The 26,263-nt window shown below is 48.2% G+C and overlaps 1 protein-coding gene across 1 annotated transcript in view; it reads left to right on the top strand.

Annotated features, from left to right (window-relative positions):
* LOC146829901 (baculoviral IAP repeat-containing protein 5.1-like) overlaps window positions 1–26,263 on the top strand; it is a 158,028-nt gene that overhangs the window by 9,193 nt on the left and 122,572 nt on the right. The window contains exon 2 of the mRNA XM_085606746.1: window positions 23,672–23,781. Within this exon, the coding sequence (XP_085462872.1) occupies window positions 23,672–23,781 (110 nt within the window). The remainder of the gene's footprint in view (window positions 1–23,671; window positions 23,782–26,263) is intronic.

Here is a 26,263-nt window from a genome sequence, read left to right as displayed (position 1 = left end):
ATGCAGAATTTGCACGCACACCAAATTAAGTTCACAAACTTCAGTCTCTCTGCTTCATTCACAAGCACTTTTAACATGTGCTGCTTGCTGTGGGGCCACTGGAATTAATTATGCAGCAAGCAAAGGAGGACAACATTATGCCGCAGTGTTGACTAAATTATATATTAAAAAAAGGCTGCAGAGTAATGCAGTATATTTTCTGATATTTTATTATTTTGACATGTGTACACATGCTAACAGTCTCAAGAAAGATTTTGCCTTATTAGTACCAGTGTAACATACAAATGCAACAGTGAGAAAGGTGATCAGTCAGCCTTTGCAATAAGCCATCTACTCCGCAGCAACACAAGTCACATTTTTTTATTAACGTTTGAGCTATAAACAATTTATTAGTTTTAAATGGTCAGATCATGCAGCAGATCCTGCATTATGAGGCAAATATGGCAGAGCCATAATTATATAGAAAACATTTGCAAACTAGGATATTTTGCCATTCATGTTTGAACTGCTGTTGTGGAAAAAGGGAGAAGTGCTGATGACAAACTCCATGGCTCGGCGACAAATAGTTTGTGCTTCCACATTTTATCGTATTTGGGACATTCTGTGATTAGAAGCATACCCCACTTTGTGAATGTGTTTTAATGTCAATAACTCATTATAACCTTAAATAATCATGTGTATCCATTGGTTGATTAAACTGGGTAGTGAAATGCCAAACAAATACTAAAAATTGGGATGTTTGCGCATTCTGGCCACACTTCCGGCTCTGCCCACTGATCCAATCCTTGGTTTATTCCCGCCCTCTGATTCTCCGCCCACAGTTCCCCTACTTTTCTTTCCCCCACTTCGACCACTGCCTTTTGATTCCCTCGGGCATCCCCGGGGGTTGTAGCGCCTCGAGGCCCAGGCGCAGCTCCTGGTTCCTCGACCCGCCAGGTTATTGCTGCAGGGAGGGGGGAGACTGCGATCGTAGAGGAGGGGGATGGTTTTGGCATTCTTGCCAGGGCCGCTGGTGCCCCCCCTCCCAACCCCCGCCGTCCGGCCCTGGCTCTGCTGTAGGAGAGTAGGATCTGCACTTATGTTGCCCCCACTTTTTTTCTGATTTTAACACCGATATCTGGTTATAGTCTGGCTGGGTCCCTGCTAATCAGAGCCCCAGTCTCACTGATCTCTCTAAACGACTTTGTGTGCATATTAGATGCACTAGTGATTGGATACTGTGGTACCTTATGAGCCCCTAGTATATGGTACCTTAGGTACCTAGGGCATTGGTACTTCACAGGCCTACCAGGGGCTGCAGCATGTATTATGCCACCCCTGGGAAGCATTCTCAATCTGACATCACAGGCCTGCTACTGCAGCCTGTGTGAGGTAGTGTAAGCACTTCTCACTGAGGTATAGGTTCCCTATATCTCACCATACACACACACCTATAAACCTACCAGCCACCCCTATTGCAGGCCCTATCAATCCTGTGGACAGGGTGCTTGGTTTACTATGTGAGGGGGTGATTCTGCATGAGCAGGACCCCTCTGCAGCTGGCAGAGTCTATTCTCTGCTGCTGTTTGTGGATGCAGTTAAACCATATACTCTTAAGTGCATTATAACCTCGCGGTAAATGCTAACTTTGGAATGACTGCATCAAAACATGTTGTGTTTGGTGTCAAACAACTTGGAATCATACCCCCACACCAGTATCTGGTGTGGGAGTATGATCCCACCCTTCTAGAGGGGATGACATGTACCCACTGTACTAAATGGTAGAAATCTCCAAGAGCCCTGGCATCACAAAATGGATGCCACCAGCACAGACACTGGGCTGCCCTCCTGCTGCTGACCGAAACTCGCAGTGGAGGAGGCCCAACAAAAGGTATCCTGTCACAGGGAGGTGTCACCACCTCCCAGACAGGATTTAGTGTATTGGAGCTGGGTGGGTGCACTCTTAGAGTGCTTTGAAGTCCTGCACTGGGGGAGCAGTAGGCTCCTCTGTGCATATGCCAGCTCAAACCGGTTCAGGGGCTACCTGCCCCTGCTCTGGCGTGAAACTGGACAAAGGGAAGTGGGTGTAACCACCCACTACCCTGACCCTCCTAGAGGAGTGGTCATAGAGCTAGTTCCTCCCTTATCTTCACTATAAGATAGCAAGCATTGCCAATGCAATTCAGATTAACCCTGGACGACGCTCTACAAAGAAGAATCCTGGCCCTTCGACGTTTCACTATCTTTGGGAGACTGAAGAATCTCCCTTGGAGTCAAGGAGTGACTCCCCTGCTTGGCAGGCACCAAAAACCTAAATCGACTGTTGCAAACTTCACCGCTCCCGCCAGAGTCCGAAGTCCCTGCGGCCCCAGAAGGGGATTTCCTGACCTCTCAGAGGCCATTTTGAGTCCCCAGCAAAGCTGTGGCATCTGGACCCCACGAGTGACGAGGAACTGCAATACCTGGGAACCGTGCACTAATTTCGAGTGCAAACCCTAAACCACGTTCTACGAACTTGTGCTTTGGACCATTTGTGGCCCAAGTCCCCAGCAGGTCTTGTTCCAAAATCAGCGGCCTACCCCGTCCCGAGTGACTGTAGGTTTGTGTGAAACTTTTCCTGTGAAGTTGTCTTCGCGGTTACTTGCCCATTGGCTAGTGACCCCCCCCGAAGACTTTCTAACCGACTTCAAGAGCTCTCCTGGTTGCTCCGGGCCTGCCCTCACTCACCCTCGCTGGGTGAGTCCATCAGACCTTGCTGGTCTGCACCATCGTCAATCTTCAGTTTACGCGAGACTTGCAGTTGCCAAGGCTTGTTGGCTCCAATCTGGTTGCCGACACTGTCATCGGCTGCAGACGTTGTGGGACACTCCGAATCCAGCTGCTGGTCATCATCGATCTCTCCTGGACCTCGTGAGTGAAGAGACCATACACCATCGATGACCTGAACCGACGCGACATCTGTGGTCATCCATCTTGCTGGCCACAGGTCACTGGCAAGTGACTGTGAACACTGTCCCTTCAATTTTCAGGTCCTCTTCATCTTCAATCCACCTTCGGATTCCAGCGGACACCTCTTCAGTCGTCGCAAGCAGCAAGTCTTCAGTGATCTCCATTGAAAACAGCATCTCGACCCGATCACAAAAGACACCTATGCACCCGGCTTCCCTGGGTGAGGTAACTCGTGCACTCCGGTGCCCAAGTGTGTGTTGGCCCTCGAAATACTTACCCTGTAAGTGGCTTGCTTGTTGACTTCTTTGAAGTGCCCTAAAACTGTAAAATACAAACCGCGACTTGCTCCATTGTAACCTATAGGAAACCCGCGGCTGTGTTTAGACACTGCACAAGTCTCCCGTGGGCTGGTTACTCACCTGCTAACACTGCAGTAGTGAAGCCCCAGTGATGCCCTAGGCTTTGTCATTTTGTAAGTCGACTTTGTTAACCCATTTTCTTAGTATATGGTCTGGTACGCCCCTAGGGCTCCAACCATATTTGTGCTTAATTTATTGAGAACTGTTGACATTTTGAATGTTTACCTGGCTCTAATCTCATAAAGAGATTAGTAGAATGTATGTAGAAATTAAATACATATATATTTGATATATATACCTGTGTGGTGTCCTTTCATTTGGTAATTCAAGAGATTATAAGGTAAAACAAGCTGCTTTACATTCCTCAGAGACTTAGCCTGAAGGCTGCTCTCCACAGCTACCACTAGGATAGCTTTCTTTAAAAGGTTGTCTTAAACCTATCTACCATAAGAGTCAAATTGGACTGGTGCAAGGTGGCCACTATAACTAGTGACCAGCATATGCCAGGCCAACTTCTCACATCCGCCCACTGCGGGGGCCGCCTTCATATTACAAACCGTTTCTGGTGAAGTACTGGGTTTTTAGAACCCAGCGGTGCCAGGGAACACACCCAAAGACTTCGAGTCCTTCCTATTTCAGACTACAGAAACACAGAGTCTTCTTGGTGAAGTCCAAGATCGTATTTATTGGCTGCAGCCAGTAACAGGTGTCCTAGAAGTACAACACGGTGTATATTCTCAGGAGACAGCCGCTTTACAAAAGCCAGCCTTCTCTTTTTATACAAAATTTTATGCTTTAGGCAAAACATCCCTTATTTTACAGTTGATCATTCACATATTTTCACTACTAAGGAAAAACAGAGTCATGATGACAAGCCCATATTTCAGTTTGTCCAGCCCTCAATCAATTACCCGGCAAGGCTCAGTACTTTCATCGGATATCGACGGACCCCCAATAAAAACGGGCACCTCCTCCTCGTAAAAGAAAGATACAGGGGTAGGTGTGTGTAAGATTAGGCATGGTTTGTGTGTGATGAACGGTTTTATATGTTGTGCCTTGATACTAATCTCATTCGGCTACTGGGAAAGGAACTGGCCGAACAGGTTTAGCTTCAGGCAGTAACCTCAGCTTGCCCAGGTCACAGAGGAGTCCGCATAGGTGTACGTGTCATTCGGACTCGTCTTAGGCCTTAGTCATTGGCCTATGTGAGGGCAATCATAAAATGGCTGCCGTTTAAAATGGAACCTGAGGGTTCAGGACGGAAACTCTGATTGTAGGGTGATTTCGTCACCCGAATATGACGCAAATGATTGTATATAGTGTTCTAGTCATTCTCGGTCCGCTGATACCAAAGTCGTCATGTTACGACGATGTTTATAACACGGGTCCGGGATTTTCAGTACCACAGACCCTCCTTTTGCCCTTACATAGGCAATAACCTATACTCGCTCTAATCTGAGTCCAGGTCTATATTCATGAAGTCGTGGAGATGTTGCTGTAGCATCATCCTATTACTTAGCTCTTCTCTTGATACAGGTTTCCTTGCACACGATGTAGCACAGAGGCCACATATTGCAGGAGCACACTGTACACACAGACAAGACAGGAAAAGAACAGCTAAGATCATCCTAATGATTACCAGAATTTTCCATCCCCAGGTGGATACCAGTTCCCAGAACCACCCCATCAATTACCAATCTCCTTTATCCACGTGAATAGATTCGGAGATCTTGTGCAGTTTGGAAATGGCCTGGTAGACTGTCGGAGCGTTATCTGGGAATGAAAACACAGCAACTTGATTGGATCACTTTACATACCCCACCTCGGTCTGCAAGTATGACGTCTAGTGCGACCCTGTTCTGAAGAGTCATAAGGCGATCCGACTGGAGCTCAGCAGTCAAATTACTAAGGGCACCGGCTGTTTCAACTACCGTGGATTCAACCACCCTTGTCAATTGCCTTATGTTCCTGCTGTTAACCATAGGACCCCAAAACGGCAGAGAACCCTTTACGAAATCTCAAAATTCTTGTCCTGTAGTGTCTTCTTGACTGATGACACCTCTAACCATCCTTGTCTTATGGTAATCTGCCGTGGTCGTGTAGGTGGGAGGCAACAGGAAGGAAACAAAACATGTGCCCGAGAAGTCAGGGGGCAACCATGTATAGGCTCTATTATGGCAGATGAAATAGGTACCCTTAGCTGCTAGGAACGAAGGGGAAGTCTGAGACGCAAAAACATATGTTTCAGTGCAGATACTTCTCCCTAACTGAGCTCTGGGATTCCTGCCATTACCTTGCAGACATAGGTGACCCTGATGGGGTACAATCCAAATCGGGGAGGATCTCTTTGCTCGCTGGTTCTCACTCAGACTAACTCCATATCCTGTTGTGTTCCATCCAATATATGCTAGTGTCTCATCTCTCGGGATAGTCTCATAGGAAATCTCTTCCCTAATCATATCTACTATACCCTTAACTAGAGCATTATTCTTAGGATTATCTTTCACAGAACGTAGGGGGTTGGCTTCATGAGCGTATATGAACACCGTTCTATATGCCCACGCAGAACCATAATGGCTGAAAGGCAGAACCAGATAGGGGATTCCTTTATCGGTAGTATGGGGCATAAGACCACACACCCAACAGTTAGTTTGTGTTCACTACTAATTGGTGTTGGTGTAGAAGCTGAATGAAGGAATTGTTGACAAATTCTAATCTCCTAGCGGACTCGTGTTCAGGCAGAGGGTGAAAAGAATGCGAGGAGACAGTAGAAGGAGGTATGGGCTGTGTAGTGGGTGCAAATGTCACTTGAAAAGAGAATAAAGCATATCCTATAAAAAACGTTATTACGCTAAGCAACATGAAAATACATAATATCAAAAATCGTTTCTTTGCCATCATCATACACATTCTGGCTTTAAAGTCCATCTGTTTGGCAGGTCTCTCATTCTCGAAAAACTCCATCCTCTCTAATTGCTGTTCGCGATGGTAGGGTGTTCTATGCTAAGGAATGCTTCTGTCAGTCCAGGGCAACTCCCTTAGACCGACCAGAACTGTTGACCTAACGTCTTCAGCTGCACTCCAAAGACTTGGGCAACCACGACCCTACAGCTGAACCCGGATGGCGGTTCGAAAAACAAAAACAAGAAAGTTTCTCAGATGAGAGAGAGAGAGCTGCACTTTCAAAAATAGCAAAGAAAAAGAACTTTTTATTTGTCCATGGTCCTTGACCTCAAATTATAACGGCTTTTTCCAGGTACTGTCTGGTTCTGAAACAAGAGTTCAGGCTCTGTAGTGTTCAATCGAATTGACGGTGGCACAGCTTCCTGCAAAATGTTGTCACTTTCTCGTTCAGAAATTGTTCCTTTTACACGTGCATCACTAAATGGCAGAAAACGAGGCACCATCTCAGTCTCGGAGTCAGCGATCCCCTCCTGGACCCATCGGTCGTACGGTAGAGGCAAAGGGACCCTCTTGCAGTGCACGCCGTGGATCCAGTTCTTTTTCCCCTCCACTCGAACAGCTGATCCTGTTGAGAGAAGGACGAGGTGGGGGCCGGTCCAACGGGGCTGGTCATTCTTTGTCCGCTGGAAGTTCTTGACCAGCACCCATGATCCAGGATCGATAAGATGTCCTGGAGCTTCAGAGACCTGAGGCAGAGTATCGTGAACCTGTTGGTGTAAAACACGCAATTTGGCCGTCAATTCATACAAATAATCGAGCAGTACAGGGTGTTCGATCTCACTGAATTTTGTCGGCCTTGGCACTCCCCATATGTTGGCCGGGCGGCCGAACACAATTTCATAGGGACTAAGTCCCACTCGCGAATGCACAGTCATTCTTGTTGATAGGAGTGCTAAGGGCAGAGCGTCGGGCCATTTAAGACCAGAGCTCGCTTGTATCTTTGCCAACTTCAGTTTTAGCGTGCCATTATAGCACTCTACTAGTCCAGCTGATTGGGGGTGATTTGCAGCGTGGAATTTTTGCTGGATACCTAGCCCCTCACATACTTTTTTCATCACTCGACCCACAAATTCACTCCCATTATCACTCCAGACCATTCTCGGCATTCCAAACCTAGGGAAAAATTCTTTGGCAAGGGTTTTAGCTGTGGATAAGGCAGTGTTGTCTTCTAAGGGATATGCTTCTACCCACCTTGAAAAGGCACAAACAACAACGAGTACGTATTTCAAGTTGTTGCACCTTTCCATGTGGATGAAATCTAGCTGCAAAACCTCGAACGGATACTTTGGGGGCGCAAAATGACCAGCTGGAGTTGGGGTTCCCCTACCAGGATTGTATTTCAGACACACCATGCAATTCTTGACCACATTCTCTGCACATTTAGGAATTCCAGCATTTTGCCATACTGGAGCCAACAACTTACAAATCCCTTTCACACTGATATGGGCCATTCCATGAGCCATTGTCACCACTGCAAGTACATACGCGTCGGGTAACAACCATCGCTGATGTTCTGACAAGTCAACCCAACAACCATTTTCATCCAATTTACCCGTACTTTCTTTCCACACACTCCATTCTTTCTCTGAAGCTTCAGCTTTAAGAGACTTCACACTCTCTATCGTATCTTCACACATTCCAACGTCACCAACCCATCTTGCAGGGCCTGCAGCATACATTCGATTCATCACATCTTTTGCTGTTTCTTTTGCGATTTCATCAGCAAATGCATTGCCACGACCAACATCATCAGTAACCTTGTTGTGTGCACTGCTTTTCACAATCGCAACTTGTAACGGCAAGGTCAGTGACTCAAGAAGCTCATTCACCAACTGACCATGCTGAATTTTAGCTCCATGCGAGGTCAGGAACCCACGTTCTTTCCACAATCGTCCAAAACTATGGGCCACACCAAACGCATACTGGCTGTCGGTATATATGGTCACTTTCATTCCTTTCGATAACACACACGCTCTCGTAAGTGCAATCAACTCTGCTGCTTGAGCTGAATTATGTGGTATACGTGCAGCTTCAACAATCGTATGCAAAGTCGTGACAGCATATGCTGCAGTCGTATCACCATTCGGAAGCTTGAAGCATGAACCATCCACCCATAAGGTACCATCACACTTTACAAGAGGAGTATCTTTAAGATCTACTCTCCCTTTCGTTTCTTCTTCTGTCCTGAGAAAACAATCATGCTGTTCAACATCATCTGTCTCTACTGGAATCGGCAATAACGTGGCTGGATTCAACGTATTGCACCTCTTTATGTTCACATGACTCGCTAACGATGTCAACTCGTAACCTGACAATCGAGCACTAGTTAAGTGCTGTGTCTTGGTCCTGTTTAACAACGTGTCCACTGCATGTGGAACCATCACAATCAACGTATTATTCATCACTAACCCAGCAGACTGTCGAATAGAAACAGCCGCTGACGCGGTGTTTCTCAAGCAACTCGGCAATGCTTTAGCTATCGGATCCAAAGTCGACGAAAAATACGCGCATGGACGCTGCTTGCCTCCAAAAGACTGTGTCAGCACTGACAATGCACAACCCTCTTTCTCATGGACATACAGTGTAAAGGGCTTACTGTAGTCGGGGGTACCCCACACAGGGGCCGAACACAATGCATTACGCAATTCGGAAAAACTTTTCTGACAATCTGCAGACCACGGAACGGGATTCGGTGTGTCTTTACGGGTCAATGCTACCAAAGGTTTGGCCAGCAAAGAAAAATTCGGTATCCATTGTCTGCAGTACGATGTAATGCCCAAGAAAGCACGTACTTCTCTCTGTGTCCTTGGCACACTCAATTTTGCAATTGCCTGAATTCTTTCTGGGGTCAGTTTCCTTCCCTCCTTCGACAAGAGATGACCTAAGTAGGTCACTTCTTGTCGACAATATTGCAGTTTCGAAAGAGACACTTTGTGATGTAAATCAGACAAATGACGCAACAACGACACGGTGGCTTCTTTACAAATCTCTTCAGTATCTGCAGCGATTAGCAAATCATCGACGTACTGAATAAGGGTAGCGCCATCAGGTAAAACAATTGCATCAAGCTGTGTTTTTAAAGCCTGACTATATATTGATGGACTCTCACAGTAGCCTTGAGGAGCGCGTTTGAAGCGGAAGCTTCGTCCTCCTAAACTGAAGCCAAAAATATCCCTGCTCTCCTCGGCAATCGGGATGCTGAAGAAAGCATTCTTTAAGTCAATCACCGAGAACCAGGTGGCGGAAGCTGGAATCATAGTCAATAGGGCAGTGATATCAGGAACAACTGGAAACTGTGGCACAACTATTTTATTGACCTCTCTAAGATCAATCACGAACCTGTAAACAGGTGGCTGAGAAAGGTCAGTACGTTTCAAAACCGGCAGAACAGGACTATTACAAACGTTGCCTCTTGTCTCTTCAATTACATCTTTTTCAATCAAATCATAAATGATCGCTAGCAACGCCTTTTCACCTTCACTAGAGATCTTGTACTGGGGAATGCGTGGCAATTTAACATTGGCTTTCAATGTTACAACATATGGCGGTATTTCCAAAAGACCCACATCATTAGGACCAGTAGTCCAAAGGATATCCGTAAGAAACGACAATTCGGTCGGAAGTTTATCCTTCGACAAATACATTGGAGAGATCACTTCCCTACCCAGTGTAAGTTGTACTCCCGAGGGAGAACAATATAATGTCGCATACAATTTTTTTCAACAAATCCAATCCCAACAGGTTTTCACCACAACCTGTCGTCAGAATAAGGGGTGCTTCCAATTCACAAGGTCCAACAGAAAGGGGCATAGGACTAGAAATCTGGTTCCTAACCGGGGCGCCAGAAAAACCTACTGAAACATTCATCTCGCCAGACAAAGGTGCACCAGGGAGTTTTGAGTGCATAATAGAACTTTTTGTAGCACCAGTATCCAACAGAAAAGGCTCTGACACACCTGATGTAATCACCTGAATATAAGGTCCACTCTGATCTACTGGAACTGAAACGACTCCCTCTCTTTGTCCATGGCTGTCCTAGCAATCATTACCTTTCCTATTCTCATCTTCTGCATAGTAGTCGTCAGCATAGTACTGAGCCGTCCTACCAGACGCGTTAGTTTGCTGGTCAAAACTATTCATTGAATTTTGAGATGGAAAGGAATGCTCGTTTTGGGGGAAACTTCCACGTCCTCTACCTCTAGGAGCTTGTTGAACACCTCGACCTCTTGTGCCAAAAGCACCATTCGTACGCTGTAACAGAATAGGACAACTATACTTGAAATGACCCTCTTCTTTACAATATGAACACTGATTGGGACCTACAGGAACACGTGGTTGGGAAAACTCGAACCTTTGCGAGTTTCTCTGAAACTGTTGAGGTTGCTGATAGTTACTCTGACCACCACGTGGCGGATACGCCTGTTGTAAAAGGACCTTTGTCTTTAATTCTTTAGTTTTCTTGTCTGCTCTATCCTTCTCATCTTCATCCCTTTTTTCGTAGTACTGTGCGGTAGCCAATATCTGTGCTGAAGAGGAAACAGCCCAGGAACTCTCTGAATCTTTCAATTTCTTACACAGCTCGGGAAGCAAATTGTGCACAAACTTGTCAACCAACAACCGTTGACCACCTTCTGTACTCATATCTTGACCACTGTGGTCGATAAACGTTTCCTCAAACCTGGTAAAGAAATCAGACACTGTTTCATCTTTCTTCTGCTTACACGCAGACAATTTATCCCAATTCACATGTATCGCAGGCATTAAAGTCTTCATGTAAGTAATGATCCTAGCAGGAAGTTCCGCTACCAAAGGCTCAGGCTTGGCACCACCAACTTGTCTATCATTTGCAGCACTAATATTAGCCCATGAGTCATCTAACTCTTGCACATGATCTGTATGGCGAATCAATCCCCACAAAGGCTGTGGAACAACATTCCCAAATAACATGTCTATGTCGGCTAAATTCATAATGCATGAGTCTGCAGTCTGTGATAATTCCTTATAATACCCTGCAGGGTTTTTACGGGGGTCAGGCAAAGTCTGCTTAAGGGCTAAAACTTCAGCTCGCTTCCAAGGAACATGTACCCAAACACGCTGAAAATGAGCTGGAACAGCAGCAATTTGATTAGCGGCATCAGCCGCAACGGCGTCCTTCCATACCAGAGGGACTTCTCTCATTGGGTACTGTCGCACCTTTTTAACAGAGGAGTCCTGTTCAAACAGTGACTGAGAAGGATCCTTATTCCTAAAAGACAACAACGTCGCAACTGCTTTCTCAACATCGGAACCCACAATCGTACCCTTTGCAAACTCAAACCGTACATGACACAAATCAGGCGGATTTGTTTCCAAATCATTATCCTCCAATTCCTCACAAAGGAAAGCACACATTTTCTCAAAAACGTATCTTTGTTTTGGTTCTTCCCATTGACGGAAGACATCCATAACAGACTCCACACCATATCTAGAAGGGTAAGCAACCCATTTACGCGCCATACGGTCAAACATTTCTCTCTCTCGAGAATCAGGCAGTTGAATACGCGACTGCTTACGCTCCGAATCAGGGGTCACACCAGATGACCCAAAGAGAGGAAATATAAGGCTAGCAACAGTATCAGTCATTCTCTGTCAGACAGAAGGGGAAGTTGACGAAAGAACAGGAGGAAAAACAGAGGGAGGCAAGGCAGACGCAGATGCAAACGCAGAGGCGGTATCAGGAAGAACACCAGAAGAGGCGGTCGATGTAGTAGACAAAGTCGTAGGAAGTACAGATGGAGCAGGTAGCGAAGTCGGTGGCCCTTGAGGGGGCTGCGACATAGGAGTAGGAGCCAACTGAAAAGGAGCTGGCGGCTCTGGAAGAACCTGAGGCACAATAACCGGAGGTTGCACAACTAAAGGTTGCGGAGGTGCTGTAGCACTCTGCGCATAAGGGGGTGGCGAACTCAACAAGTGTGACATTAAAGCATCTTTCTCAAGTTCTTTTGCTGCGTCTTGCTGAAGAAGTGGCAAAAATTTATCGATCACCATTTTACGTTGCCTGTGCAACTGCTCACTTATCTGTTGTTCTTCATTATCTTTAAACTGTATAGCAGCTTGCATTATCGAGATACCTTTTTCTCTCTTATTTCTCTTTGCTAATTTAATTTCCTTCTGTTTGGCTTCTTTACGCCATAGGCGGAAAGAGTCAAACATCGCTGGCCGGGCTTTCTTCTTAAAAAGTTTACCCTCCAGATTATCCAGAATCTCTGTGTCAAAACTACCATATTGGGGCCATTTTAAAACACCATCTTTCCTGGTGTATCGGATCCATACTTCATTATATGTGAGGGGGCCTATGCCATGTTTTACATATAGATCATAGGTTGGAGTTCCAATCGGAGGAACCGGACACGAGTCCTCCAATCGGGAATCCCTATTACAACTAAGACAAAACAAATTTCCAAGTCTGCTAAGACCAGGCCTCTTCGCCCTCCAGTCTAGCTTCAAACTTCAAGGGTTTATCGAATACGATAGTCTCGTGAATACACGAATCCCTCGGCTTTGGTACTTGCAAATTCCAAATCAAAGATCCCAAGGGGATACCAAACTAAGAACCAAACTAAGGACTGGGAGACGCTCCACTTATACTTAACTGAGGTATCGATGGCGTCACCAGAAGACTCGTTTACCGTTTCGCTCTACCAATCTTCAAGGGTCCAAAACAGGGTGATAGTCAGGGCAGCAGTCCTTTGTAGCCGTCGGGAAGCGGGGAACCTCGCAGCAAAGACTTTCGGACCACGTCGACATACAGGGGTCGATGAAGTGGCGGCCTTCCTCCAGAATTTTCACACGAAGCTCCTCACGAACCTCTGGCTTGGACCGGTACCGCTGAAATCGCCCCGCGTTGGGCACCAACTGAAGTACTGGGTTTTTAGAACCCAGCGGTGCCAGGGAACACACCCAAAGACTTCGAGTCCTTCCTGTTTCAGACTACAGAAACACAGAGTCTTCTTGGTGAAGTCAAAGATCGTATTTATTGGCTGCAGCCAGTAACAGGTGTCCTAGAAGTACAACACGGTGTATATTCTCAGGAGACTGCCGCTTTACAAAAGCCAGCCTTCTCTTTTTATACAAAATATTATGCTTTAGGCAAAACATCCCTTATTTTACAGTTGACCATTCACATATTTTCACTACAAAGGAAAAGCAGAGTCATGATGACAAGCCCATATTTCAGTTTGTCCAGCCCTCAATCAATTACCCGGCAAGGCTCAGTACTTTCATCGGATATCGACGGACCCCCAATAAAAACGGGCACCTCCTCCTCGTAAAAGAAAGATACAGGGGCAGGTGTGTGTAAGATTAGGCATGGTTTGTGTGTGATGAACGGTTTTATATGTTGTGCCTTGATACTAATCTCATTCGGCTACTGGGAAAGGAACTGGCCGAATAGGTTTAGCTTCAGGCAGTAACCTCAGCTTGCCCAGGTCACAGAGGAGTCCGCATAGGTGTACGTGTCATTCGGACTCGTCTTAGGCCTTAGTCATTGGCCTATGTGAGGGCAATCATAAAATGGCTGCCGTTTAAAATGGAACCTGAGGGTTCAGGACGGAAACTCTGATTGCAGGGTGATTTCGTCACCCGAATATGACGCAAATGATTGTATATAGTGTTCTAGTCATTCTCGGTCCGCTGATACCAAAGTCGTCATGTTACGACGATGTTTATAACACGGGTCCGGGATTTTCAGTACCACACTGGCAGCCCCGTATACAAGGATCAACACCCCGACCCCCCCCCCACCCTCAAGGGGTTACGAAGTCATTTTTAAATTTTTTTATTATTTTTTTAAACTTGTTTTTATTGCAGAGTTGTAAACAAGGCATCCAGTAAGTCAACCTGTACACGCACGACATCTCAAAGCTCATCTGTCGTTATAACCATGCACACAGCCATTCAGCCCACATCCCGGGGGCCGGGTGGCGTACCATCACAGTGACTCAGAGTGTCAAGGCGATCACCTCACAGAGATGTCAGGTCAACAGCGTAATATAGTATCTGCTTTTATACCCATCAAACTCCCTCCCCACAAACGCCGCCAAATGTAGTCAGCCACTCAGAGTTGGCTGCACCAGGATTATCCTTATCCACAGCACCGGTCCACATTAGCTCCCTCCCGGAGGCGCAGTGCCTACGGCCTTTCCAATATCACATTAGAGGTACCCAAGGAGAGCTGCTCTGGAACCCCACTCCCTTCTGGTCCTTAGTCAGAGAGCCGGTCTGCCGGCGCTCTTATTGTCCCTACAACTATACCCCATGAACTACCCCCCCCCCCCCCACCCCTCCCACCCCCCAACTGCTGCTGCTGTGGGTTCTACTCGTGTGTTCTGACTCTATGGCTTGCCATTTATCGGGTTTTGCATGTGGTCTCTCAAGCCTCAGGGAACCCTGCCTTCCGAATGTTCGTGCTCCGCACCCTCCAGCAGGTAGTCTTGCAGAGCCCGTACTATCATCTCCCAAGCCCTCTCCCACTCCAAGCCCTTTTCATTACCTGTCCTGACAGCCTGTCGCCTTTTGAGCACACTCTCACATCCAGACCATTTCAACAGCTCAGCCGTCCATCTCCTAACTGAGGGGCCCTCCTGGGATTTTCAGTGCCATGTAATTTCTCTCTGGGCCAACATGAGACCTAGGTCAATGAATTTGCTCGTCACTTTCGTCTTTGCCGTGTGAGGGAACCAGAGCAGGAGACATGCCGTAGGGGTTACGAAGTCATGTATGACGACAACAAGCCAGCTGTTGAGTTCATTAAAAATATATATTACGTTTTAACAAACTGCACCGTGGCCAATCTGTTAGACCTGGCACCATTGGCTGGGTCTCCCTTCCATCTTTCGCTTTTGTCTCCTCTGTGTTTGCTGGTGTTAGTGGCTCTGGGCGCTGTGCCGCTGCCATCCAGTGCCACAGCGCGAATGCTCCCTATTGTGAATTAACTGCATTTCCTTCTATATTCCTAATTGAGCCAAGGCACCTGATAGGAAAGCCGAATTTAGTATGCCTGAGCTCAGAATTTTAAAGTGCATCTGGTAGCGAAGATTGTTTCCATATTCCGTGTGTGAAAGTGACACTTTTAGAAAGTGGGTATTTTCTTGCCTAAGCCTTCCAGTGTGCTCTGCTGTTATCTGTATTGGCTGTCTGGTTTTGGAGGGCAGGGCAGGCTGAGCCCGACCTGGATTGAACAGAGAGATCTGCAGTTGGAGCATGGGGAGAAGTGACCCTTTGATCTGAGCAGGGCTCCACCTCCCACTGTGCCTCTGATTGCAGAACCCCTCTCCCTGAAAGGCAGGATGTAGCCTCCTAAATAAAGTGCTCCAGGAGGACACCAAGCTGGTTCTGGCTGGGTTCAGTGACTTGTGAATTTTGAGAACAAAGACTTTTGGGGTATAAAGGTCAGTGCTAAAACCCCTACAGGGTGTTACTTCTGGATGTCAAGAAGAACCTCTGTCCATGTAAAGGGAGGGAAAGGACTTTGAAACTTTTATCCAGCTTGTAGGCGAATAGGATCTGCTTCACATGGGTACCCCCACTGTTTGCTGGTGTTTCACTGTTTTTCGACCTTAGTCTGGCTGTGGCCCTGCTAATCAGGACCACAGCCTAGCTGCTTCCTCTCTGAAATGGTTTGCATGTTCATTAGGTACATATCTAATTGGATTCTGGAGTGCCTTATAAGTCCCTAGTATATGGTATACTATGTACCTAGGGGATAGGCACCTCAGAGGCCTACCGGGGGCTGCAGCATGTATTATGCTACCCCTGGGAAGCACTCCAAAATGACACCGCATGTCTGCTACTGCAACCAGGGTAAGGGTGTGCGTGCACCCCTTACTGTGGTATAGGCTACCTATATCGCTACCTTATACAGACACATATAAACATATAAGCCACTCCTATGGCAGGCCTTGACAATCCTGAAGACAGAGTGCTTGGTTTTATGTGAGAGGGTGCCCAAGCATGAGCTGAGCCCCTCTGCAGCATTCGGAAATATTTCCTTATGGCTGTTCCGTGATACAGCCATATCATACTCTTAAGTGCATTATAACCTCGCGGTAAATGCCAACTTTGGAATGGCTGCATCAAAACATGTCGTGTTTGGTGTCAAACATTTTGGAATACTACCCCCTCGCCAGTTCTGGCGGCGGGGGTAGCATTCCACCCTTCTAGAGGGAGAGACATATTCACACTGGCTAAACCCGGTTAAATCCTTTCAAAGCCCTGGCATCACAAAATGGATGCCACTGCCACAGACACGGGTCTGGCCTCCTGCTGCTGGGGGAAACTCCAGCAGGAGAGGCCCGGAAAATAGGTTTCCTGTCACAGGGAGGTGTAACCACCTCCCCAGACAGGCAGATGCATATTGGGGCAGGGTGGGTGCATTCACAGAATGCTTTTGAGACACTGCCTGGGGCACTCAAGGTGTCCCTGTGCATAGCTAGGTTCAAACTGGTTGCAGGGGCACTCAGCCCTTGCTCTGGCGCGAACCTGGACAAAGGGGAAGGGGCGTAACCATCCCCACCCCAGGCCCACCCATAGGTGGAGCCTTGGAGGTAGTCCATCCCCTAAACTTAGTATAAGTATAGGAAGCCAGTCCCTAGGACTTCAGATTACCCTGGACGAACCTCAGAAACATATATCCTGGACCTTCGACTTTCTATCTCGACTAGAAGACAGAAGAAATCTCCCTTGGGGTCAAGGAGTGACTCCCCTGCTTGGCAGGCACCAAAGAAGCAACTGACCAGTCTGCATTGCTGAAGCTCCTGCCAGACGCCGAAGTCTCTGCATCACCAGAGGTGGATTTCCAGACTTCCCTGAGGCTATCCTGAGTCCACAGCAAAGCTGAGGCCCGTGGCTATTGTGGGTAACATGGAAACGTGACCCCTGGACACCGTGAACTTTTGCGGCAACAACACCTTCCTGGTCATCCTCGAAGTTGTGCTTTGGGCTCCTAGTAGCCCCAGCCTTGAGCACCTCCAGCATCAAAAATTGTTGGCCTCCACTCCACGAGTGACCCGTGGGCTAGCTCCAAGTGCGACCGCTCGAGGCTCCTTCGCGATCACTAGCCCGTTGGCTAGCAGGTCCCCACGAAGGCAACTCCACTTCTAACTGTGCTTTTCTGGTTGCTCCAGACTTGTGCTTACTTACCCTTGCTGGGTGAGTCCATCAGACCTTGCTGGTCTGCTCCGCAGTCCTTTCTCTGATATCCTGAGACTTGCCGTTGCCAAGGCTTGTTAGGTCCTTTCTGGTCGCCGACACCGCAGCACATGACAGACTTTGTGGGACTGCTTGAATCCAGCTCATGGACTTTGTCGACGCCTCCTGGACCATGTGGCTGAAGAGTCAAGACACTCGACCACTCACCTGAAGCACCCGACATCTGTGGGCATTGGTCCATCCTGCCCTAGGTCACTGGCAAGTGACCCAGACTCTGTCCCCACTGCTTTCAGGTTCCTTACATCCCAGATCCAGGCTTGGATCTCTCCAGACACCTCTCCTCTTCTCGGCGGCAGCTGCAGTTCTTTGCAGGGTTCTATTGGAATCGACGATGCAACTCGACACCAAAAGGCACCTATGCACCCGGATTCCCTGGGTGAGGTAACTCAAGTACTCCGGTACTCTCGAGGGTGCTAGCCCTAGAACTGCCTTAGTCCAAAAGGGTTTGGTCCTACTTCGATTAGAAGTGTCCCTAATCTTTAAAATTCCAACCGCGACATTCCCCATAGGAAGGAATAGGAACCCGCGTTTGTGTCTCCACACTGCATACGGCTCCCGTAGGTCCCCAGCGTCCCTACCTTGGGTGGTTCCTTAGGGCCCCAGCGATTCTAGAGATGATAGGCAAGGTGCCTATCTCAGTCGTGGTTCTTTTACCACTTTCTTAGTATATGGTTTGGTACGCCCCTAGGGCTTAAACATGTATTTGTGCTTTTACTGATGCTTAAACACTTGTAACAGAAGTACTTCAAACTCCAGTCTCATAAAGAGACTAGAGGGGTGTGATTTATCTTAAATACATATATTTTGAATATATACCTGGAGTGGTTGTCTTTTCATTTGATCATTCAAGAGATTATAGACTGGTAAAACAAGCTGCTTTACATTCCTTCAAGACTTAGCCTGAAAGCTGCTCTCCATAGCTACCACTAGGATAGCTTTCAATAAAGGTTGTCTTTAACCTATCACCATAAGGGGTTGTTTGGACTGATACAAGGTGCCCACTAGAACTAGTGAACAGCATATATCAGGCCACCTTCTCACACATCTTGCTGAAGCAACTCCCCAAGGGCCTGATTTGAGCTTGCCTCCTGTTTAAGTCTCAGGGACATTAGACCTCCCTCTGACGACGCGGGGCACACTAGGAGGCAGCACTGCCTCAATGCCATCCTCTCTCTGCCGGCGAAGGGCACACCAGGAGGCAGCACTGCTTCAATGCCATCCTCCCTCTGCTGGCGCACAGCACTCTAGGAGCAGCACTGCTTCAATGCCATCCTCTCTCTGACGGCGCGGGGCACACTAGGAGGCAGCACTTCTTCAATGCCATCCTCTCTCTGCCGGCGAAGGGCACACCAGGAGGCAGCACTGCTTCAATGCCATCCTCCCTCTGCTGGCGCACAGCACTCCAGGAGGCAGCACTGCTTCAATGCCATCCTCCCTCTGCTGGCGCACAGCACTCCAGGAAGCAGCACTGCTTCAATGCCATCCTCCCTCTGCCGGCGCGGGGCACTATAGGAGGCAGCACTGCTTCCATGCCATCCTCCCTCTGCTGGCGCAGGGCACACCAGGAGGCCGCACTGCTTCAATGCCATCCTCCCTCTGCTGGCGCACAGCACTCCAGGAGGCAGCACTGCTTCAATGCCATCCTCCCTCTGACGACGCGGGGCACTCTAGGAGGCAGCACTGCTTCCATGCCATCCTTTCCCTGCCGGCACACTGCACTCTAGGACGCAGCACTGCTTCAGTGCCATCCTCCCTCTGACGACGCGGGGCACACTAGGAGGCAGCACTGCTTCCATGCCATTCTCCCTCTGCCGGTGCTGGGCACACCAGGAGGCAGCACTGCTTCCATGCCATCCTCCCTCTGCTGGCGCACAGCACTCTAGGAGGCAGCACTGCTTCAATGCCATCCTTTCCCTGCCGGCACACTGCACTCTAGGAGGCAGCACTGCTTCAGTGCCATCCTCCCTCTGCCGGCGCAGGGCACACTAGGAGGCAGCACTGCTTCAATGCCATCCTTTCCCTGCCGGCACACTGCACTCTAGGAGGCAGCACTGCTTCAGTGCCATCCTCCCTCTGCCGGCGCAGGGCACACTAGGAGGCAGCACTGCTTCAATGCCATCCTCTCTCTGCCGGCGAAGGGCACACCAGGAGGCAGCACTGCTTCAATGCCATCCTCCCTCTGACGACGCGGGGCACACCAGGAGGCAGCACTGCTTCAATGCCATCCTCCCTCTGCTGGTACACGGCGCTCTAGGAGGCAGCACTGCTTCAATGCCATCCTCCCTCTGACGACGCGGGGCACACTAGGAGGCAGCACTGCTTCCATGCCATTCTCCCTCTGCCGGTGCTGGGCACACCAGGAGGCAGCACTGCTTCAATGCCATCCTCTCCCTGCCTGCGCAGGGTGATGCAGCTCGGAATGCCAAAATCCCTCCCGCCGTCACAGATCATAGATCACACAGACACTCAATCTCTACACTCGCTGGTGGGGCCCATAACACCGGCATTCAAACATCTATTAATTTGTTTCCCAGGGAGGTTATTATTCTGTTCGCTGTAATGGGAGGAAATACACACTTGTCCCTAATTAACATTAGACTTCTCTATCCTAAGTTTCACCTTCTTAGTACTCATCCCATGGATAGGCCATGGATCAGCTTAGCTGCAGGTTAAAGTGACACTCAATCTATAATGTATTCACATAAAATATACACTTTTCATAATAATGACCCAACACAGTTCTTATAATAATCTTAAATCTTTATCTAATAATCAAATTGAAAATTAATCAAGCAGCTGACCATCATATTTACCTATTCTGGCTAAAAGTCGTCCTCTAAGTCAAAATCTTTGGTCATCAGTTCAATCTATTAGTCTTTGGGAAATCAGCTGTCCTGCAGTGACACCGTCCTCTCCGTCAGCATAACGTCAGGAAATCGAAAAGTGCGGTCAAATGCGATCCTTACCTCTCTATTCTATGACATTTTATAGTAAATTTACATTCCAAAAGTATCAACTATTATTTTGGAATGTCTGATTGGCTGGCAAAATCCATTTCACTTCATTCCCATAGGGAAAATGTTTCTTTAGATGTAGTCCATATTTCCCCGGTAAGAAAGTATCTTTCATTGTTTCTTTTAGACATCTGGCAAATATCCCAGAGTTGCCTTGATGGGTACAGTCGGGTTTAGGGTCGTTGCGAGGTCACTGCTGCTGATGGTGACGCATGCGCACTTCACCCAGAGACTTTCTCAATGAAGTCATCATTTCAATAGGGACGTCTGCCATTTTTGTGGCCACCAAATGGTCAACTTGAGCAAAGAAACACAAAAACGTAATTAATACATGGAAATGACTAATAAAATGTTATCCCCTTGCTAATACCCATATGTGTATGCATTTATCTAGCAAAAGCAAAACTCATTGCGGTTTATACTCACAGTATTAAAGCACGATTCACCAAATACATCACAGAAGCAACATGTAAAATTCTACTTATCTACAGTCAATATGCGTACATATTTTAGTTTACGTATTAGTTAGGCCATGCAAATGCAATTCCCACGTGTATTCTTTATATTAGTAAGATTGATTAGTATCACACCAAACCAGTTAATTCAATTACTATTAGTTAATTAATCTTATTAATCTAAACATGCAAAATGGAGAGGGTACATAACATTTTTAAAACTAAACCCTGCTCCAGCAGGGGCACACCAGGAGGCAGCACTGCTTCAATGCCATCCTCTCCCTGCCGGCGCGGGGCATGCCGTAGCAACGGGTGCCACCAGGAGACAAAAGGAAACTGCCCCCAAAAGGGGGGCCCAGACTCAGCGCAAGAAATCAACGCCCGATGCTGCCTCCCAGCTCAAGGGCACCATGACAGCGAGGGAACAACAGTGACAACCAAGGGACCACGTCGTCCACCACGACATGACTGGACGGCGTGGCCAGGAGGGCAAAAGCCACTCTGGGGCCTTGCCTGTTCTCTGCCCAGAGCGAGCCCTCCTCCCGAGACAGTTTGATGCGGACGGTGAGCCCAGTTACCCATGCTCTCGTCGCCAAAGTCACCTCAGGTGCTGGCAGGTGGCTACCCCCTTCAGGGCATGGGCATGCCCAGGTGAAGGGCCTCCCATGCTGTGCTCATATGCTTCCTCCCCCCCCCCCCCCCCCCCCCCTGCCCGCCACCGGTCGAAGCAGTGACTAATGTTCTCACTCAACCACGCTGTCCTACATGGGCACATTGCATCCCCCGTACCCAATATCCAGATTTAAGAAAGGGGGGGGGGCAGCAGTGGGCTCTGATTTTACTCGCCTATGGGCAAGGGTCTCTTCCCCCCCCCCCCCCAAGCCACCCCAAGAGAGCGTTTCCAGGAAACAACACAAACTGCCCAAAGGGCCCAGAGTCACTGCAGGAAACAACCGACTCTGCCGATCCTAGAACATTTCGCGACCCGGACTGGGGGTGGACCCATGGACTGAGTGGCCAGAAGGGGCAAAGAGGGAGGCCAGTGGGCAAGGGCAGCTATCAATACCTCACCCCAACCCTCTGTGCAACGGGAGTGATGCAACCTCGGTGCTGGACTGGTGGGGTGGGGGGGACTCCCCAGGTCCCCACAACTAGTGCGTGGTGATGTGTGAATGGGCACTAAGGTGGCCGCCCTTTTAGGTGGGCACGTGGCGTGCGCCACGGGCAGCCTCATTTTCTGGAGATTCGCTACCCACGTAATGGAAAACTGTCCGGGGAAAATGTGAAGCCCCCCCCATCCACATCTACTTTTGATCAATCTTTCTTATCCGAGAGTAAGGAACCTATAATCCACCTTTTATTCCACACAACAGACTCCCAAACACGAGGCTGACGTTCAACAGCTTCCTCCATCAACAAACACGAAGGATATCGACGGAAGTAGAATGAAATCCAAAGGAAATGACGCCTTCAAGGAGGAATTTTCCATTGGTGTAAACAAATGCAGGCACAGGCTTTATTCAAGAAATACAGAGATCTCTCCTCGTTTGACTTTTATAACCCCCTCTTGAAAACCCATATGAGTAAGGAATAGTCTGAAGTATTTTTATAAATCTATAAACATCGATGTGACAAGTGCTGGATAGGTCGCGTGCCTGCACCAGTCACCTAGAGAGTTTGTTTCGTTTGGCCGAGGGTCTAAACTTGCTCCACACACGCGCAAGGCCAGCCACCCAGTCCCGCCTCACTGAATGGTGGAACAGGAGGCAGACAAAGTAGTACAGTGATGAGGATTGCCCTGGCTCCAGACAGCCAACCATAGACAAGCTCCTGCTTGTAGGTGGGGTGGGGGGGGGTCTAGGAGGGTCACAGGGGCCCATCAGATGTCTTTTCTGTCTCGGGCACCACTGCAAACTTGCTGTGGTAGCCGTTCCACTACCGATAAAACAAATCTCACATTGGTAGTGATGCTGTCTGGCGACTTCTTAGTCCGTGCAGCGATGAACACCAGGACCTCAATTCGGTCTTCCTACTCTAAAGTTAGTTCGGAGCCGAGCCCTAGCTAATACCTATTCCAGACACCTCTGAGCTTAGAGGATCTCTCCCAGCCCTCAGCATTGCACAATGTACAGTGTTGCAGAGTATGTTGTATTTCGTAAGCAAGTGCCCTGGGGTGGAGTGCTCGGAGACCTGCAGTTGTAGAGGATGGTTTGTGCAGTCTCTAAAGAGTCAGAGTTGAGGGCTCTGCTCCTCTACATTGGTCTACAAGAGCTGTTTACTTTTCATGCTTCTTAACACTGACTCAATTCTCTATCTGGCCTGAAACTCACAAGAATTGCACCTTCCATTCCATTGTCCAAGACCAGATCCAAAATGGATTCTCTCTCTTCCCCTCCTGAACATCTGATTGACTTTTATACCTAGTACAGAAGGGGTCACGTGTCCCATGTAGGTGAAGCATAAACTGCTCAATGATAGATTTTTCTTGATCATTGCCTTGTACGTGATTTCTATGCAGATCAGTTGTGTGCACACATCAAATGTGGTTGTCCTGAAATTGAGGCTTGGATCTGGCATTCCTGGGTCTCTGGTGGCCACAGCCTCCTGGTCAACTGATGTTGATATACTGATCACGTTGAGGTCCGCAGATGCTGTATATCGATAACCTTGCTTAGACTTCATGAATATCTTCTATGCTTTGCAGATGGCCAAAGCTGGCTTTGTGCACAGTCCCACCAATAACGAGCCTGACGTTGCCCGCTGCTTCTTTTGCCTGATCGAGCTGGAGGGATGGGAGCCTGACGATGACCCCTGGTGAGTTGGAGGGATGGGAGCCTGACGGTGACCCCTGGTGAGTTGGAGGGATGGGAACCTGACGGTGACCCCTGGTGAGTTGGAGGGATGGGAGCCTGACGGTGACCCCTGGTGAGTTGGAGGGATGGGAGCCTGACGGTGACCCCTGGTGAGTTGGAGGGATGGGAGCCTGACGGTGACCCCTGGTGAGTTGGAGGGATGGGAGCCTGACGATGACCCCTGGTGAGTTGGAGGGATGGGAGCCTGACGGTGACCCCTGGTGAGTTGGAGGGATGGGAGGGATGGGGGCCTGACGGTGACCCCTGGTGAGTTGGAGGGATGGGAGGGATGGGAGCCTGACGGTGACCCCTGGTGAGTTGGAGGGATGGGAGCCTGACGGTGACCCCTGGTGAGTTGGAGGGATGGGAGCCTGACGGTGACCTCTGGTGAGTTGGAGGGATGGGAGGGATGGGAGCCTGACGGTGACCCCTGGTGAGTTGGAGGGATGGGAGCCTGACGGTGACCCTGACGGTGACCCCTGGTGAGATGGAGGGATGGGAGCCTGACGGTGACCCCTGGTGAGTTGCAACTTCAGGTTCCACTTTCTTCAACCATTCCATTTGTGGTGAATTAAATTCACAGGGCACGTTTCGGCTTCATTTGGTGTGAATTAAATTCACAGGACACGTTTAGGCTTCTCGCTGACAAGCCCTCACTACTTCAGCAATTATGTATGGAGTTTTATTTGTTCTTCAGGGCATTTTGTCTTCCTGTTTGAAAGTCACTAGAGGGTGGTTAATGAGGAGACCATGGGCATGCTTCAATATCAGCTAGTGATTGACAAATATTTTCAAAGGAGGAAATGGTGGATATTGCATATATTGATACAGCAGCGTGGAAATGTAGGGTTTTTTCCAGATCATGTTGTCCTCTACTAACATGTTCTGATCCTCAATACATCAATGAAAGTCCTGCTCCTGGGAGCGGAGTGACTGGAGTCTGGCACAGCGGTTGTCTCTCTGGGCCCTAATTTCTAGCTGGTGATCAATGAATGGCCCTCTGCTGAGATTTTTGGTGGCCTGCTGGACAGTTGGACAGGGCAGAGGACTAGGCCTTGAATGTCCATGTAATAGGGAGAACTGCCTCACCCACAGAAAAGTAGAAACGCGACAACACAGTTACCTTTGTGGGATCTCTAGATCTTCCACTACAGAAACCATGGTTGAAAATCCATGCATCACAAGAGTAGATAGTTAAAAGTAAAAATTAAGACAAAATTAAATTTGAATTTCAATTCCAAATTTTACCCAGGAAACCAATAGGAAACAAAAGAAGCCACATGCCCCTCTATCTATAAGAAGGACGAATTGGGTCTCCGTAGTCGGCATAGGCAGTGTCCAATGCTTTAGCTTGAAGCCTCAGAACCTACCTCCAAGCTTGGGAATTCCAGGTGGCTCACCAGAACCCGTTCACTCCTGCCAGTGTAACCTTCTCAGTGCATCCGTGTAGCTTCACAATGTTGCAAAAATGCAACCGACCGGCTCATCAAACCCTTTGAGCACGTGTAGTACACATTTCTGGGGGATTTGGTACCCAGGTGTGATATCTGCTTCCAGCTTGCTGCTCAGCCAGTGTATGGTGTAGAATGTTAGCATGAGTGTATGATGTCATAGTGTTTTATGCGTGCATGAATGTCAGTTGAGAGTAGGGCTGAGCAGCAAGCAGGCTGCTCCTGTTGGGGTTCTTTACTTGGTTTTGTTTCATCCTTCATCTGTACCTTACTTCATTTATTTATTACCAATAAACTACATGAGGATACCATCGCAGAATACGAACCCCAACAGTGACCTCCCACCGGTCGCCCTCATCACCTACGTGCCAGTCTCCATTTCAATTCTTTCTTTCTGCCTACTGTAACTTACCAAGGGGTTTTCTTACTATTTACGCGCATCAAGCCTTTCAATTCGGTTTTTACTGCTGCCCTGGAGCACTATGCTACTACCTTGTGAATGCACTTTTTGAAACCAGCATTTCGGTCTACCTGCTCCTTCTGCTATTTGCCGTCCTGATGCCAACCTTCCGTCCTCTCTTCTGATTCCTACTCCCAGCTGGCTCTTCTGTTTGCTGCCGTTTGTGAGCAAAGATTGAAACCCAACTGGTTCTCGCAACAGCTACCGCTGTCAGCTGTGCATTGTGTCAACAGTGGAATTTGGTTCGGCGTTTTTGATGTAGTTTGCCTGCCGCGAATAGTTTGGAACTGTTCCACTCGTTTGTGTTGTGAAGATTATCATAGGAGATACAACGGTTGAGCTGCTAGTTTTGTGAACTGAAGACTTAGATCTCCCCTAATGTGCTTCGCTTCGGCAAACCTTTTTTAACTGATTAATACAACTAAAAGAAGAGGTCATCAGCACACGCATGCTTTCATTTGTTTGAGATGAAGGTTTACGATGTTTGGAACATTAGCTGCGAGTACTTTAGTTATTTATCTGGGTTGTGCCTT

The sequence above is a fragment of the Triturus cristatus genome, chromosome 5_2 (assembly GCF_964204655.1).
Source record: "Triturus cristatus chromosome 5_2, aTriCri1.1, whole genome shotgun sequence".
In the NCBI taxonomy this organism is placed as follows: Eukaryota; Metazoa; Chordata; class Amphibia; order Caudata; family Salamandridae; genus Triturus; species Triturus cristatus.
This window is presented reverse-complemented; position numbering and strand designations above follow the sequence as displayed.